This window comes from Desmodus rotundus, chromosome 1, assembly GCF_022682495.2.
Source record: "Desmodus rotundus isolate HL8 chromosome 1, HLdesRot8A.1, whole genome shotgun sequence".
Taxonomy (NCBI): domain Eukaryota; kingdom Metazoa; phylum Chordata; class Mammalia; order Chiroptera; family Phyllostomidae; genus Desmodus; species Desmodus rotundus.
Window position 1 is genome coordinate 2,862,688 of NC_071387.1, and position 16,285 is coordinate 2,878,972.

The window sequence follows — 16,285 nt, forward strand, 5'->3', positions numbered from 1 at the left end:
TCTGTTTATTTTTTTGAGTATCCACATTTTCACGTGTAACATAAGGATAATATTGTCTGCCCCACACAGAGTTGCTGTGAGGGTCAAAACCACAAGCTAGCCTAAGGTCACGTTTGGGGGCTTGGGGTTTGGGAGTCAGGCAGATCTGGCTCAGATTTCACTTGCCTGGTTTTGCCTCTTGCAGGCTTTGCGACCCCAAGCAAATGGCCTGGCCTGTGTGTCTCTCTCTCTAAAAGGAGGGTCACAGAGGGAGTGTATTTGACAGTGTTTGCAGAAGGCGCGCAGCTCTGACAGACGCCAGTGGCAGTGGCTTGTTTTTGAACATGGAGCCCTGGGACCGAAGTCGGGACACATGGAACTGTGTGTGTACCACACTTGGCGAGTGAGCTGCTTTTTTGTACCTCAAGATGCTGCAGCTGTCCCACGACCGTAAAGGTCTGAGTTTCGAAGTTTTAAAGGGGAAGTTTGCCCTGATGGCCCTTTCCTGTAGCCAATGGCACGAGGAGCGTGCCCTCCAAATAGAGAAACGACCCTGGTGCAAACTGGGTATGGACCTAGGGGCTTGTGACCTAGTCAGCTGTACCAGCCTTTGGACGCTGAGATGATAGTTAAGAAGACAATACTGTGCCTTCAGTTCTTTTCCTGAAAATAGTTTATCCACTTTTTAGATGGGTGTTCTGAAAAATAAATATAATCTTACCCAAAACCCAGGGAAGAATCAGAAGTAGGAAGACTCCGGTTTGGCCCCTTTGTTCAGGTGCTGTGACGGTCTCGCTGACCAGCATCGGTTTCCTGGTGTCTCCCTCCTGCCTCCTTAGAACTCATCTTCGTGAGTTTGTGCTGGGGGGTTAGTTATACACCCTGCCTGCTGTCGTCAGCAAAGCTCTGGACACACGTCATGGCACTGAACACACGGGCTGCTTTGTCTCGCAGCAAGTTTCTTGTGGGGAAAAACAAGACGGTTTTGTCAAGCTGTTGTCTTCCTTTTCCTCAGTCTGGTAGCGGCACCAATGAAGAGCCTTTGGAGTCTTTAATGCACGTCCTGGACCCGGCGCAGCACGTCCGTGTGAGAAGATGGCCCAACAAGCGAATGTTGGGGAGCTCCTCTCCATGCTGGACTCCCCCATGCTGAGTGTGCGTGATGATGTCACGGCCGTCTTTAAAGAGAACCTCAATTCTGGTGAGCTGGGTCCCACTCTTGTAGCTCCTCTGCCAGTTAGGAGGGGTTCACCTGGAGATCAGAATCCTACTGAGAAGTGGCGGTTTTTACCTTCTCCCTGGAGGCCCAACAACCACCAGTAGGGAGCACATGCTCATCAGTGGGGCCGCTCTGTGTGAGTCTGCAGCTGTTAACTGCAGAACACTCAAATACACACACACAGAAGTGCCATCTTCCGCTGAGCCGCACGGACCTAGCGCTCAAGCTTCTGCCAGTATTTTAAAGCAAATCCCAGATACACAGTTTATCTGTAAATCATATGTGATTTTTAATATGAGAAATGCTTAACCTTTCTTTAATCAGAGGAAAACAATTTAAACAATACCCTATTTTTGTTTACCAGGTTGGTAAACATCAAATATTGATCATAGAAATGGACATTGTGTCCTGGCTGGCGTGGCTCAGTGTACTGAGTGCCAGCCTGCAATCCGAAAGGTAGCGGGTTCAATTCCCAGTCAAGCACATGCCTGGGTTGCTGGCCAGGTCCCCAGTAGGGGGCATGTGAGATGCAGCTGATTGACGTATCTCTCACACATTTATGTTTCTCTCTCTCTTTCTCCCTCCCTTCCCCTTTCTCTAAAAATAAAATCTTTAAAAATTTTTTTTTAATTAAAAAAAGAAGAAATAGACATTGTTTGCAGGAGAATAAATTGGTGTTCAGCCTTTTTTGCCGGACCTGTCATCAGTTTACAAACATGTACCATTTGCCCGGGCTGGTGTGTCTCGGTTGGAGAGTTGTGCTGTAACCGAAAGGTTGCGGCTTTGATCCCTGGCCTGGGTGCATCGGGGAGGCAACCAGTCGATGCTTCTGTCTTGCATCGATGTTTCTTTCTCCCTTCCCCTCTCTCTGGAAAGCAATGAAAAAAAATTGTCCTCAGGTGAGGATAAAACAGAAAAAAAAACCCCAAACCCCAAAACATATACCATTTGCCCACTGACAAGAATCTGTATTTCACTATAGCCTGAAATGAAATATAGTAAAAAATTGGAAAAAGCCAGGTACCCTTCAGTAGGTAAGTGGTTACATTAATTACGTAGAGCCACGCAGTAGAGAACAGGAGGTCAGTAAAGAGGAGAGTGGAGTGGGTCATAGGTGCCGCCAGGGGAAGGTGCTGGCACCACCTTGTTGAAATGGTCAGAACACACACAGGCTGTGGGCACATGGATGTGGGGGCTGTGTGTGTGTGTGTGTGTGTGTGTGTGTGTGTGTGTGAGAGAGAGAGAGAGAGAGAGAGAGAGAGAGACATACCCACACAGACAGAGAGACACTAAGATTCTACAAGTAGAAAAACCTTTGAAAGGACACGTACCAAAGTCAAGGGTATTTCTCTGCGAAATGGGTTGGGAGGTAGGAGTGAGGAGACTTTTTATATTGTGTGTACTTTCATATAGTCTGAATTCTTAACAATAGACGTGGGTTATTTTATTTTAATTTAAAAAGTAATAAAAAATAGCATTCTATGTGCTTTTATGGATATTTAGGCAAATGAATTTGGTATTATCTTACTGTTAAATCTAAATTAATGTAAGGAAGAAAATTGCAGTTTTCGTATAGCTTTGGGTAGCATACAGAGAAATGTTTTTCTGGATTTCGTGACAGGCAACTGTTTGAGGTAAATTTAGGGTGTTAAAGGAAATAACTACGAGAAACTGCCCTTTTCTTTGTTTAGACCGTGGTCCGATGCTTGTGAACACCTTGGTGGATTATTACCTGGAAACCAATTCTCAGCAAGTTTTGCACATCCTGACTACCTTGCAAGAGCCACACGATAAGGTAGCTGCCGGGAGGTAGAGCGCAGAGTGGGAGGCATCCTGGCGAGGGGGCGCGGCTGCCCCTCACACCCGAGGTGCCGGCTCCAGGCTCCGGTGCTCGCTCCTCCGCTGCCGGCTGCAGAGGGCCCATGCCCAGGCTATCAGCACATGTGCCGAGCTCCTGCAGGTCCTACCTTTCCAGAGCGGTTGACAAAGTGAAATGAATTCCAGAGGCTTTTTAAGACCTTGCTGTTTAAAGAAATCCTGGAAAGTCGGTACTGTCAGTGTACACGGCCAGTTTGAGCCGTAAAGGACGCCGTGTTAAACCCACGCTTTGAACAGGGTTTTCGGCTTCTCATCAGTCTGGGAAAATCTTAAGTGCAGGTGGCCAAGGGGGGCGCTGTGGAGGAGGCCTGTGCCCCAGCACTCGAGGGCCCTTGTGCTCTGCTCTTGCTTTGAGTGTTGTCGCAGGCAGGCAGCCAATGGCACTGTAATGGTGGGCTTTGAGGCGTCTTGAGCTCCTGTGCTGGTGACTTCACCAGCACTTGAAGGCCTTGCCGTTGTCTACCTTTTACAGTACACCTTGTTTTTTCACCCTGGGCTGAATTCGAACTTCTGCTGCTACCTGACTGATACGTGGGGCCAAACCTTGGCGCTGGGCTACTGTAGCAGGAAGTGGCTGCTCCCAGCAGGATCCCCTCCCAGCCCCAAACACTGCCTCAGGCTGGGACCTGTGGTTATGGCGACAAGTGGCCTGTTTGTACTTCAAAAGGGGGGTCTAGGAAGGAGCGTTCTCAGGGCCTGCTGGCAGAGGCGGACCCTTTTCTAGGAAGTGCCACCTGGCCGTCCTCTCTCAGGCCAGGCACAGCCGTGTTTTGTTTGCCGTCATGGGTTATAAATTCTTGAACGTGATCCAGTGCCTACATGACCCTCGTTCCACATCAGGGAAGCCTGGGGGGCCGGGTCCCTCGCTGTCACCTGTGTTTGTGTGAGCCTCCTGCGTTTGTCCACGGTTTGCATTGGCTCCCTTGACCCACCCCTCCCCCCGCCACTTTATTGAGATATATTTCCATTCTTCACATTCTTAGCACCTCTTGGACAAGATGAACGAATATCTGGGCAAAGCCACCTCTCGGTTACCCACCCTGTCTTTGCTGGGGCACGTCATCCGGCTGCAGCCGCCCTGGAAGCATAAGCTCTCTCAAGCACCTCTTTTACCTTCTCTGCTGAAATGCCTCAAGGTACGGTGGTGGCATGGGCTCGCGTGAAATGGCTTTGTGCATATGGTTCCTGAAATGTCGAGTCACTTCAAGCAAGCGAGCAGCTAGATTTTAACTTTGAGAGTTTGAAAACTTCTAGGCATTTGGTGTTTCTCCCTGAACACCAGAGTTGGGACTGAGCATGTTCTCAGGGCACCACTGACTGTTGAATGGCTTTTGTCTAAGTAAATCTGGCGACATTTCATTCAGCTGGTTCAGCATTATTCACTCCAGCCCTCTTTGGTTTCATCCTTGCTAACCTTCCCTCAGTTAAACATATGCTGGTTTGCCTTTTGGAAACCCCTATTCCTAAAGTCCTTCTTAACTCCTAGGAAAAGCGCTCAGAAAGCCCTTTTAGCCAGTTAGGAGTGTGTCTGGTCAGGCTTCAATTGAGGTGCCTACCGAATTGCATTCTACTTTTTTGCACTACCCTTAGTTTTTCTACACAGTCAAAACCTAAACAGAACCTTCTGGTTTGAGTGTTAATAGTGGCTTGCAGAACTACTCAGGGCTCTGTGCTTAATCTGTTTTAGTTCCTGGACTTGTTTCCTATCTGTAAAGTAAGAAAATGTGGTTGATAGGAAGTGCCTGCACCTCACAGAGACCTGGAAAGCTCCAGTGGTATTTGCTGCAGACTGGCCGTACCTGTGGGTTCACTCAACACGGCCCCTTGCAGAGTGGTGTCTGTCTCGGCCAGCAAAGGGGCTAGCTGCTGTATGGTCCCTAGAGGTGGGTCCCACGGAGTCACACCGATAGGGTGTCGTAAAACCATGTGTGGAATACTGGGAGAAACAGGAACAATTTTAACAACTTAATTTTGTTAAGCGACTGCATTGACGAGGCTATAATCTAAGTTTGAGGCCCAGCATTTAGTTCAGATTGAAAACTACTACTGTTTTTCCAAATGGTAAGCCTTGGAAATTTCTCGTGGGCTGTTACCCTAGCCTGCAGTAAAAGTGTTAGGAAAGTCAGGGTTAGTCCTTTTTTTTTTTTTTTTTTTTTTTTTACTAGAACTCATTGTACATTCTCCTACCACTATTTTATGTTCTCTTACTAGATATCGGCCCTAACGAGAGGCGTGTACATGATGTAAAAACTGAACGTATTTTAAACTTGACTTCCAGACTGGTCTCGTAGAGTGCTTCTCTCATAGGAACGAAGACTGTCTAGCCTCCGTGGGGGTCTTTTGGTACCTGTCTTGTTCCTTAGATCTGAACTCCAGTTCCTTGGCCAACAGTCATGACTTAATTATGGGCCAGGTGAGCTGCTGCGCTAGTCTAGGTGATTTATTATCCATTAGGTATTAAGTGTCTTCAATTAGCCTAAAGTTATGTGACTCTATATTTAAATTATAGACATGGTCAGAGGTTACCCTCTCATCTTTTTTATTTGCTGATTTCTAAATATTGTGAAGGCGAGTCATTAATGAGACTTGTTAGTGTTGTACCAGTTTCTTCTTATGGTTCTACTTCTGCTGTAATCTTTTAAAAAGTAGTGTGTTACTTGTCAATGTGTATTGTGTTTTTAAATTGATTTTTAAAATGTAATATTTTAGGATTTGGTTACACAAAAACAGCAATGTTCCTTTGTTTTCTTATAAAACAGCTTTGTGGGGGAGAAGGGTGTAAGGGGGCTAAATGGTAATGGGAAAAAAACCCAAAACATTAAGTTGAAAAAAATCATCTTAGGCCCTGGCTGGTGTGGCTCAGCGGACTGAGTGCCAGCCTGCAAACCAAAAGGTTGCTGGTTCGATTCCCAGTCAGGGCACATGCCTGGGTTGTGGGCTAGGTCCCCAGCTGGGGGTGTGTGAGAGGCAACAGATCTCTCTTGCACATTGATACTTCTTTCCTTCTCTTTCTCCCTCCCTTCCCCTTTCTCTAAAAATGAATAAATAAAATCTTTTAAAAAAATAAAATAAAAGCAGCTTCTCCTGTTTCCTCCAAGTGCTCTAAGTAGGGCATCCTTGGGCTTTAAGGCTTGGGGTGGACCAAGCCAGATGGAAGCCCCTCTCCCAGATGCATGTGTCCAGGTGCATCGGGCTGGTCCTCAGTAGTTTTCCTGGGTGGTCTCCTTTGGTGCAGACCCTCCAAACCCTTAGGCACTGAGGGCCGTGGGGACCTCTCACCTGAGAGCCCTTGGCATCCCGCACCTCATCGCGCGCCTGCTGCTGGTCCTAGTGCTGTGCCTGACAGTTCCCTGTGCTCGCCCCTCCCTTTGCAGGTGGACACTGATGTCATCGTCCTCACGACTGGGGTCTTGGTGCTGATAACCATGCTGCCGACGATCCCTCAGTCAGGGAAACAGCATCTGCACGACTTCTTTGACGTCTTCGGCCGTCTTTCGTCATGGTGCCTGAAGAAGCCAGGTAAAGGTCTCGGGCACCTGCCGTGCCCTGCCCAGCAGATGTTCTTATTACTGGTGAGCGGGGCGAGTGCTGGACGGGAAGGACCTGTGAAGGGGGTCAGGAGCTGGTGAAGAAGCAGCCTGGGTGTGTCTGCTGTGGCAGGAAGGGGAGGCACGGCTGTGGAGGGACCTTTGTTCTTCTGTTGGCTTAAAGGGTTGGTGGGAGGTAAAACCTCCTGACCGTCAGTGAACTGAAGACAGTGTCAACCTGAGCCATAGCAGGCCTGGAGGAAGTGAGCCTGTGGGGCGACCCTGCCTCCGTCCTCTGGTCTGCTGTGACAAAGCGCAGCTCTGGGTTCCCAGCACCTGCTGGGGGCAGGCTGGAGGGGGTGGAGCGTGCAGAATGTCCTCGATCGTCTCCCCGTTTCACGGGCAGTGGATTTTCCCCGTCTCGGCAGCTATCACAGCTCTGTCAAAATGGTGCAGAAGCTGTTAGCCTGTGAACTCGGGATCTTGGTCATCCCGCATGCGATGCTCGCGCCGACGGTGGGATGTGTGAGCCTGTGAGACAGGCCCACGTGTGCCAGTCATGTAGGCAGCTCTTCCTGGGGGCAGGGCGGCCTGTCCGTCACAGGAGGGTCTGTGTGTGCATGTGGACTTGGGGCTTTCCCCTGGGACCGGGCCGGCTGGATCGAGTGAGTTCTCTTTCTTGCACTCGTAGCTTGTTTTGAAGCTAGTTTCAGGATACTTTTTTCACCCTACAGTTACAGACTGCATAGCTAAAAGACTACCTGCTGATTTTACAAGGTTCTCACACTTTGGCTCACAGATGTTTAGACCTTGTCACGCACCCGCGCAGCGCACGGCACTGAGAGCACAGAAGTGACAGACAGTGCCCTTCTCAGGGAGCATGTGCCGAGCAGGGAGGTGGATGAGGGGGACTAGAAATGTCAGGGACAGCGACTGTCTTTACAAAGGCAGCTCAGTGTGGTGGGAGTGTCTGGGGTCCTCTGGGAGGGATGACGGGAGAGGAGGGCAGAGATCAGATCGGTAAGAGCCGCCGGGTCACTCAGAGTGGGTTGGAGCGCATCCTAAGGCCGCAGGGAGCCACCGGTGGATCTTCACCGGGGGAGTCTGCAGTGCTCGCATTTGCATTGAGACCGCCTCCCACTCTCTGAGGGTAGGTGGGGAGGCCCGTGCCAGCTTTGGGTCCATGTCTGTCTGGCACACAGCAGTCTTGCGTCCAGCTCAGTCTCCCCTTGATGGCTTCCTTCTCAGGCCACGTGGCAGAGATCTCCCTCGTCCACCTCCACACCGGTGTTTACGCTCTCTTTCACCGCCTCTATGGGATGTACCCGTGCAACTTTGTCTCCTTTCTGCGCTCTCACTACAGCGTGAAGGAGAACCTGGAGACCTTTGAGGAAGTGGTCAAGGTACATGAGACCTGGGCAGACAGGCTGTATCTGTACCTTTTGTGTTAAATGGCAGCCGGGGAGTTCGGAAAAGAAACTCTACCTTCCCCCCAGACTAAGCCCCCCAGACCAAGGCCCCCTCCCCAGCCCTAGGCAACCACCGACCTACCTTCCGCCTGTGTAGAGGCCTGCCTGTCCTGAACAGCTCACGTAAATGGGCTGTGTAACGTGGTCTTTTGTGACTGGCTCCCTTCACCTTGCAGTGTTTAAAGGTCCATCTGCACTGTAGCACGCATCAGTGTTCATGCTTTCTGTTGTCAAAGAACACTCTGTTGTGTGGAGATACCACAGAAATTAAGCCTTTTACTTGTCAACTGATCCCTTCCAGCCAATGATGGAGCATGTGCGGATTCACCCGGAACTAGTGACCGGATCCAAGGACCATGAACTGGACCCTCGGAGGTATGGAAACCACCAGTGACATAATCACAGAATCTCTTGGGAGGTTGGGAACGGGATCTGGGAGATGTCCCTCTTGAGGAGCTGCTGGGGAATACGGGTTCTCCTGCTTAGGGAGCGAGTCGGAGGGCTCGTGCAGTGAAACTCGTGCGGGCCTGAAACCTGCTCCTGACCGACAGAGAGTGGGAGTGTGTTTAGCAGAGCGGAGGCCGCTTCAGTGCAGACCCGCACCGTGGAACCCCAGGAGGGCTTCCAGAACGGTGGGAGCCGCAGTCATGCGGGACAGGAGCTGAGGGGGGTGGCTGAAAATAAGCGGCTTGTGGACAGTCTCAGTGCCCAGTCCGGACTCCCCAGGGGCCTTCCCCCGGGCCTCACCAGGCGCCTCCTCTCCTCCGCGGGCCCTGCAGGGGTCCCCAGGCTCACTCTCTGCAGGGCTCCGGATTTGAGGGTCCAAGGCACAGGGCTCTCTGTCCCTCCTCAGAGACAGCTGCCCTCCTTGTTTGGTTCACCGTGCTCGTTCTTCTCTCTGTAGTGTTGCCACGTGTGTGCTTTCATTTGAAGGACTAACTGGGAGGCAAAGCCTGGCTCGGGAAAAGGTGGCTGTGTCACTGTCAGCAGAAGGGTCCCGGGAGACGAGCACAAGACCAGTGTCTGAGCCTTGGTCCGGCTTCCCTGTCTGCGGAAGTTGCTGGGCAAGGGTGTGAGTGAGTCCTGGGAAAGGTAGAGCTCGCCCTAGTCGGAGCACCTGGCAAGGCCTGGAGCATGGGCCAGGAGTTGGATGCGCTGCCGAAATAGCCGTAGGAGGAGGAGGCCACACTGTTTGCGGCTTCCAAGCGCAGTGGCTTGCACTCAGGAACGGGTCTGTGCAGAGTCCTTCTGGGGGTCGGATGAATGTCCTCAGTGGCCCTGGGCAGAGCAGGCGAGTAGGGGTTTTATCAGTGCAGAGTCAAGGCAAGCTCAGTACAGGTGTGCTGTCTAGGCTGGGGTCCCCCAAACGCTCTGTCCCTCGGTTTAGAGCAGGCTGGGGTCCCCCAGATGCGCTGTCCCTTGGTTCAGAGCAGGCCAGGGACAGTGGGTGCCGTAGTGATGGCCTGCGACACGCCTGTCTTTTGGGGTGTCTGCTGATCTGAACGGGCTGTCCCCATGCCTTGCACAGAGCTGCTCTCGTTCTCCCCGGGGGCCTCTCAGTGCTGCTTCCCTTGCAGGGTCTGCCGTCCTCTGTGTCTGCGCGTTTTTCGGGTTGACTCTTGTCTCCATGGACTATCTCCTCCAGTGGCTCTCAGAGAGAGGACGCAGTGTTTCGGCTGCGGGTAGGCTCCTAGGGTGGGAGTCACTCTCATTCAGCACTGGAAGGCATTCTTCCACTGCCGCCTGGCCTCTGGCGTTCCTGTTGGAATCGAAGGCGTTCTGATTTCTGGTCATTTTTCCCTGTGGAAGCCTGCAGAATCTTTTCTTTGTTTTCATAATATTCTGAAATTTCTTAGGGAGGTACCTTGGAATGAGTCTATTCTCATTGTTCAGTCTGGGCTGTTTTTCTCTAAACTTGGGAACATGAAGATTAGAATATCTATTGGATTGTTCATTACTTAGAAACATGTATAGCAAAATTGTGTTGTCTAAGAGAAAGATAGTTTATATTTGAGCAAGTAAATGTATTATTATGGTTTTGTAGAGCATTGGGCAAATACTGAAGAAGTAAAAGAAGACAGAACGTCACCCATAACTTGTTCTTTTAATTTGAATTATTAGTGTGATTATACCTATTTGTGTATCTCTGAGTAGTTTTGTATTCTTTATTTATTTAAGGTTATATCCTGAGCATTTTATGTCGTTTAATCTTTGAAAACAAGTTATTTAAAGTCAACTTTAGTAAGGTATAATGTAGATACAGTAAAACTCTTCAGTTTTGACGAAAGTTGAGTCACAATCGAAGAATGTTTCGTTGCCCAGAATGTCCCCTCTGGGCCTCCCTCCCTCCCTCCCTCTGAGGGATCACTGGCCTGCTGAAAGCGGGCCTGTCATGGTGGTGCTGTTACTCCCCTCTGCGGAAATTATCTCTTGGGCTGGACTTGGGTTCCTTCTCTCTCCTTTTCTGTTTCAAGCGCGCTGTGCTGAGCGTTGGTGTGCGTCCTGAGGTGTGTCTGTTTCCAGAGGCCAGGTGTTTAGAAGTGGAACGGTGGCTCATGTGGCAGGAGCCTTTAGACGGCTCTTCAGGTGTCCTCGTGGGCTTTCTCTAGGTCTGAGACTGTCTGGGCCACACTGTGGTCTAGGGGTGGCTGAGAGTTCAAGGCGTGGCTGGGGGCCCCTAAATCAGGCCCACTCCTCAGTGGTTCCCAGGGCTCCCTGTTTCGCGATCACCCTTGTTCCTCAGGTTTCCCCCCGGGGCCATTCTGCATGGTTTGTGTTCTGTTGGGAGGCTGTGCCTAGTCTCTTGTGGATGGCATTTTTCTTTCAGATTAGTTTCTAGTAACCTGGTGTAGCCATTTCAACTAGGAAGGACCCAGGTGTGTGAAATGAGGGGCTAATTTCTGACGGGTGCCCCTTGCGCTGGTGTGGTGCTGCCTCGTTCTTTGCTGGCCGTAGGTCTGCGGCGGGCTGGAGTCGGCACTCTTACCCAGGTGACTAGTGAACGGGCCACAGCCCGCACTTCTTGGCGCTCGTTGCCTCTCACAGGTGGAAGAAATTAGAAGCCCACGACGTTGTGGCCGAGTGCGCCAGAGTCTCTCTGGACCCTGCAGAAGCCTCCTATGAGGACGGCTACTCCCTGTCTCACCGCCGCTCGGCGCGCGGCCCTCACCGCCCCGGCAGCGGCCCCGCCAGCCCCTACGCCGACACACCAAACAGCTACGGTAAAGTGAGGGGCTGCTTCTCTGTGCTGCCCCTTTGCCTCTGGAAAGCAGTGTGGGTTTTTGTTGACTTTACTTTTCTTTGCCTAGAATGAGATAGTTCAGCTCCTAGGAGCTGCTTCCCAAATATTTAAAATTTGAATTTGCCTCCATTTTGTCCTGACTAGTTCTTCTTTCCAGTTTAATTTAGTCCCATGTCCTTGATCTCCTCCCTGATGGGTCGAATGCCAGAAGACCTGCCGTGTCTTCAGTGCTGAAAACAGAAAGTGGGTGTAAGGCCCCACCTCCCCAGGGGTCTTTCTGCTTCCCGGCACTGCCAGGAGGCCCTGAGGGCTGCAGCCCTGAGAGGTTCCAGGCAGTGGACGGCTGAGAATTGGGCTCGTGAGGAGGGCCGGGCTGTCTGCAGGTGGTGCCCCTGACGCTGCCGTCAGTTGTGTCTTCTCAGCTTCTCCTGAAGCACAGCCGGGCAGCAGACCTCACCGAGATGCCTTTCCACAGAGCACTTTGAAATGTTCCTTTGTCCCCGAGGGAGTCAGGGTCCCCTCAGATAGTTAAATGTAGAGGACGCGTGCTGTGGAAGGTCTGGAGCACCACACTTCTTTTCAGAGCGGTCAGATAGCACACCCTAACGCCACACACTCCTCCCCTCTCACTGTAGGGGGTGCGACTTCCACCCCTCGCTCCACGGCCCGGCCAGCGTCGTCCAGCACACCAGGGCAGCTGCCTCCGCCTCTGAGCTTCTCCACGACTCGGCTGTCAACGGAGCCGCCGCAAGTATGGTGTCTAGTAGTGTGCTCGTTTTCTTCCCTGATCGCTGTTGAAGCTGACCGTTTGGGTCAGGGTTTAGCATATGTACTGGGAAAATCTCACACTGCTCATTTCAGAATGAATTGGTTTTAAAAACATGTTATATTGACCAAACCCCCTTGGGTTTCTCTTAGGGTCTAGACTTAGAAAATGCAACTTGTCTTTTGGTAAAGCTTTGGTGAGATGCCTTTCCCAGACCATTGGTTGTGGATGTGACCCTTGGGTGACTCGGTGCCCATCCCTCACTGCTGACGCGCCTATTAACTCCCCAGGCTGCGCTCTGGAGCCCGTCTGTGGTGTGTGGCATGACCACTCCTCCGACCTCTCCTGGAACTGTCCCGTCCGACTTGTCACACCCTTACAGTAAAGCCTTTGGTCCACCTGGTATGTGTGTCTTAGGTGGGGTTTGGGAGGTTGGTTGGGCCTGCCTCTTATGACCAGGAATGGTTTCTTGGATCTAACAGTGACTTTGGGGGCCACTTGCAGTGGTAAACCTGATGCCACTTAATGCCAACCTCTGGGGCTTCCAGAACACGCAATATGAACCAAAGAAAAAAGACCGGCCCAGCCCCGGCTGGTGTGGCTCACCGGACTGAGCCCCAGCTTGCAAACCAAAGTGTCACCTATTCAATTCTTGGTCAGGGCACATGCCTGGGTTGTGGGCCAGGTCCCTGGTTGGGGGCATGCGAGAGGCAACTGATGTGTTTCTCTCGCACATCAATGTTTCTCTCTGTCTCTTTCTTGATCTCTTTCCCTCTCTTAAAAAAAAAAAAAAAAAAGCCTTAAAAAAAACAAAAAGACTGGCCTAGATCCCCAGAAAGTTAACTTGAGTGGCTTTCTTCGCAAATAACAGGTGGGCTGAGAATAATCCGGCAGCTCTTCTAATAACGGGGCTGGGTGACTGTGTGTGTTCTGTCCTTGTCTCTGGGCAGGAGGAAGAGGAACGCCCCTGGGGACCCCCGCCACCTCTCCTCCTCCGGCCCCGCTCTGCCCCTCGGATGACTTTGTGCACGTGCCCCTCCCCCAGCCCGCAGCTGTGCCCCTCCGGAAGGTACGCTTGGCCGCCCGCTGCCCAAGCCCAGGACTGCTTGCAGACCCGCCTGGTGAAGCCTATTGTGCGAGATAGAACTTGGGCCTAAAAGGGGGTGGGTTTGAACCAGGACATTTGAAAACAGACTCACCAGCAGGTCTTCACATGTGGTCAGCTGACTCAGGGGTCCTGACGCCCTTCTGGGAACCCACTAGGTCGCAAGTCCTTTCACTGCAATCCTAAGCTGTCCCTAAGCTGTCGTTTGTTTCCTGACTGCCCTGAGCTCGAGATAGAGAGACAATGGTGGGTATACAGTTGGCCTCTGAGCACAAATCCTGGCAGGTGCCCCCCTTCTTCCTTGAAATGTGGTTTCAGTGTAAAGGAGGAAAACAAACCAAAACAATTAAAGTGTGTTCCATAGAAAGCAGTAAAATTACTAACTTGATTAAGTCTCGGCCTCGGGACCACGTGTGTATGATGTTCTTCGTGGTGAGGAGGAGCACATGGCAAGCACACGATTGCTCAGCAGAGTGGCAGAGATCCGGGCCTGCGCGGCCGGCGAGTGGGGAGCCGCCCGGCTGCTGATCCTCCCGCAGCACCAGTTCACTGTGAAGGACAGCCGGTGGACAAACTGAGGTCATTCAGACCTGAGTACGTGCCCGGCAGTTAGTTTCTTCAATGACGAGCTGAACCTGTCCCTTCAAGATAAACAACTGACAGTACTTGTTGCCAATGATACTAACTTCCAGGTGAAATCAGAACATTCAAATACTGGTATCTGCCCCTGCAAGCTTGGTAGCTTCCCCCAGGCTTACGGGATAAGACTGAAGCGTCTTGAGAAGCTTGGTTAGGAACTTGAGTTTTCAGTATTGGCTAGTGAAATGCTTCAACATACCTGCGTAACCTGGTGAGCCAGTGTTTTCTAAATGACCCAAGTGTGGTGCTGTAGAGTCACACATAGGTGAGAAGTGCATTCAGGGTACAAGGTAGACCAGTGGGTGATACACAGTGTGAAGTTAATTGCCATGGTTTCAGATTTCACTCTGTAATTACCATTTAAAAAATAATCCTGTGTCAAGTTTGGGTGTAATATCAAAGATGGTTATCCACAGTTTTCTGGAAAGTCTGTTGACATGCATTTACCACTGCTTATCTGTGGGGCCCGGAGTTTTCTCGGTACGCGTTAGCCAGAACGCCATAGGGCCTCAGATCGAAGGCAGAGGCGGACGGGCAATTATCTTCCGTTAAAGCCGGACAGCATAGAGATGGCAAAGGTGTAAAACAGCTCCGCTCCCCTCACTTGTTTATTTTTGGTTAGGGAAATAGCAGTGGGGTTTTTTGGCTTTTGTTTTAGATAAAAATATGTGTTGTTTATGTTTCCAGGTAAGGGGTTTGTTATTTTTAAGTGAATTAATGACCTTTTAAATTTTCTGTTTTAATTTTAATACAGTAACTATCACTAGATAAAACCACGTAAATAAAAGCTCTTGGGATTCTCGTTAATTTTTAGGAATATGAAGGCATCTCGAGACGAAACGGTTTGCAAACCCTTGGGCTAACCTTTAAACTCCTTCCTAATCTAAAAATGCAGACACTTGGGCTATTACCCTTACATCCGAGAACGTGTACCCAGCTTTTGCCGTGTGACATAAACGGTACCTGTCTTTTCAGGAAGAGAGAACAGACCCGACCAGGCCCAGCCTGCACAGACAGCACCATGTCCCGAACGACCGAGGTCTAGGTAAAGTCCCCGGGTGACAGCAGAGCTCGCCTGCCTCCTCTGGTCGGGCTGCGTGTGGAAATAGGGGCAGTCTGGGAAACTGCAGAGCGCTGGGGCCTAGAGATAGCGGAGCCTGTACTTCGTTCCAAAAGCCAACCTGCAACGACCGCGAAAAAGCCTTTAGCCCACTGCAGTTCAGTGCCGGTGTGTGGAGCTGGTCAGACTAGTTTTATCTGTACTCTGAGACTTATGTTCTGCGGGGTAGTTTTCTGCACCTTTAATTCGATCACTGGTAGCGTGTTAGCTTTCTCTAGTAGCCCTTGGGGAGCCTCCCGGGCCTCGGGCTGTGTCCCGCAGGAAGAGCCGGGAACAGCCCCTCCGTGGCAGCGGGTGCCGCGCCGCAGTGGTGGCGGTCTCCCATGCGCTTCTTTGACTTGAGTTGTCTTGGTTTCTCTTTAGAAGAGCTCTCTGGCAGCAAAGGCTCTGTCACTCTAAGTGACCTTCCAGAGTTCCTGGGTGACCTGGCCTCTGAAGAAGACAGCATTGAGAAAGATAAAGAAGAAGGTAATGTGTGTGGGGTCCGGGGCTCAGATGAGGCTGCTGAGGAGCGGATGTACGCCCCAGAGCCAGGTTTGCTGTTAGCACCGCCAGGCTCGCTTGGCTTTTCTTGTCGTAGGGGAGAAGATGGGAGTTTTGTTCTGGGTCCATTTCCAGGGGAAGGGGTGCCACTTTGGATCTGTCCTTCTGGGTGGCACGTGGCAGCATGCCAGCCTGCCCTGCCCGGCCTCCCCCAGATGGCCTGTTCACATAGTGTCTCTTGTCTCCCTTCCTCTTCTCAGCGGCAATATCTAAAGAACTTTCTGAGATCACCCCGGCTGATGCTGAGCCCCTGGTCCTTCGAGGAGGTTTTGACTCCCCCTTCTACCAGGACGGCCTCCTGGGCTGTCCGAGGAAGACCCCTTCTACCGCCTCCAGTGCCCACGGTGCCGCTGTTCCCCCCGAGCCTTTCAGCTCCTCCCTGGACAAGCTGGGGCCCGACACACCGAAGCAAGCCTTTACTCCTATAGAGCTGCCCAGTGCCGGCACCGATGAAGGCCCCACTAGGAACAGGGGGTGCCAAACCCCTCTGGAGACCAGCATCGTCACTCCCAGCCCTTGTAAAATTCCACCTCAGAGGGGCCCAGGCTTTGGAAGTGGGCAGCCTCCCCTGTACGATCATCTTTTCGAGGTGGCATTGCCAAAGACTGCCCATCATTTTATCACCAAGAAGACTGAGGAACTATTAAAGAAAGTGAGAGGAAACACAGAGGAAGACTATACTCCCTCTGCCTCCCCGCTGGAGATACTGGACAGGCTGATCCAGCAGGGAGCCGATGCACACAGCAAGGAGCTGAGCAAGTAAGGCGCTGGCGGGGCTCCGCCCTCCTGCGTTGTCCAG

At 51.5% G+C, this 16,285-nt stretch overlaps 2 protein-coding genes across 6 annotated transcripts in view; one reads left to right on the forward strand and one right to left on the reverse strand.

Moving 5' to 3' along the window:
* The window catches only part of TSC1 (TSC complex subunit 1), a 42,149-nt gene that overhangs the window by 14,371 nt on the left and 11,493 nt on the right, over positions 1–16,285 (forward strand). For 4 of the 5 annotated variants that reach the window (XM_045196715.2, XM_045196713.2, XM_024562147.4 and 1 more), the window contains 13 exons: positions 995–1,180; positions 2,890–2,993; positions 4,060–4,212; positions 6,451–6,595; positions 7,852–8,006; positions 8,374–8,447; positions 11,118–11,293; positions 11,949–12,064; positions 12,370–12,481; positions 13,030–13,148; positions 14,799–14,868; positions 15,307–15,411; positions 15,687–16,245. In XM_045196715.2, the coding sequence (XP_045052650.1) occupies positions 1,075–1,180; positions 2,890–2,993; positions 4,060–4,212; positions 6,451–6,595; positions 7,852–8,006; positions 8,374–8,447; positions 11,118–11,293; positions 11,949–12,064; positions 12,370–12,481; positions 13,030–13,148; positions 14,799–14,868; positions 15,307–15,411; positions 15,687–16,245 (1,994 nt within the window). In that variant the 5' untranslated portion in view covers positions 995–1,074. Of the gene's footprint in view, positions 1–994; positions 1,181–2,889; positions 2,994–4,059; positions 4,213–5,374; positions 5,490–6,450; positions 6,596–7,851; positions 8,007–8,373; positions 8,448–11,117; positions 11,294–11,948; positions 12,065–12,369; positions 12,482–13,029; positions 13,149–14,798; positions 14,869–15,306; positions 15,412–15,686; positions 16,246–16,285 lie in introns of those variants that run through there. The other variant, XM_045196716.3, reaches the window with a different exon arrangement.
* Positions 1,522–16,285, reverse strand: part of SPACA9 (sperm acrosome associated 9) — a 38,634-nt gene continuing 23,870 nt past the window's right edge. Inside the window, exons 5-6 of the mRNA XM_053919428.1 lie at positions 13,569–13,733; positions 1,522–2,066 (exon numbers count right to left, since the gene is read on the reverse strand). Coding sequence (XP_053775403.1) covers positions 1,907–2,066; positions 13,569–13,733 — 325 coding nt within the window. The 3' untranslated portion in view covers positions 1,522–1,906. The remainder of the gene's footprint in view (positions 2,067–13,568; positions 13,734–16,285) is intronic.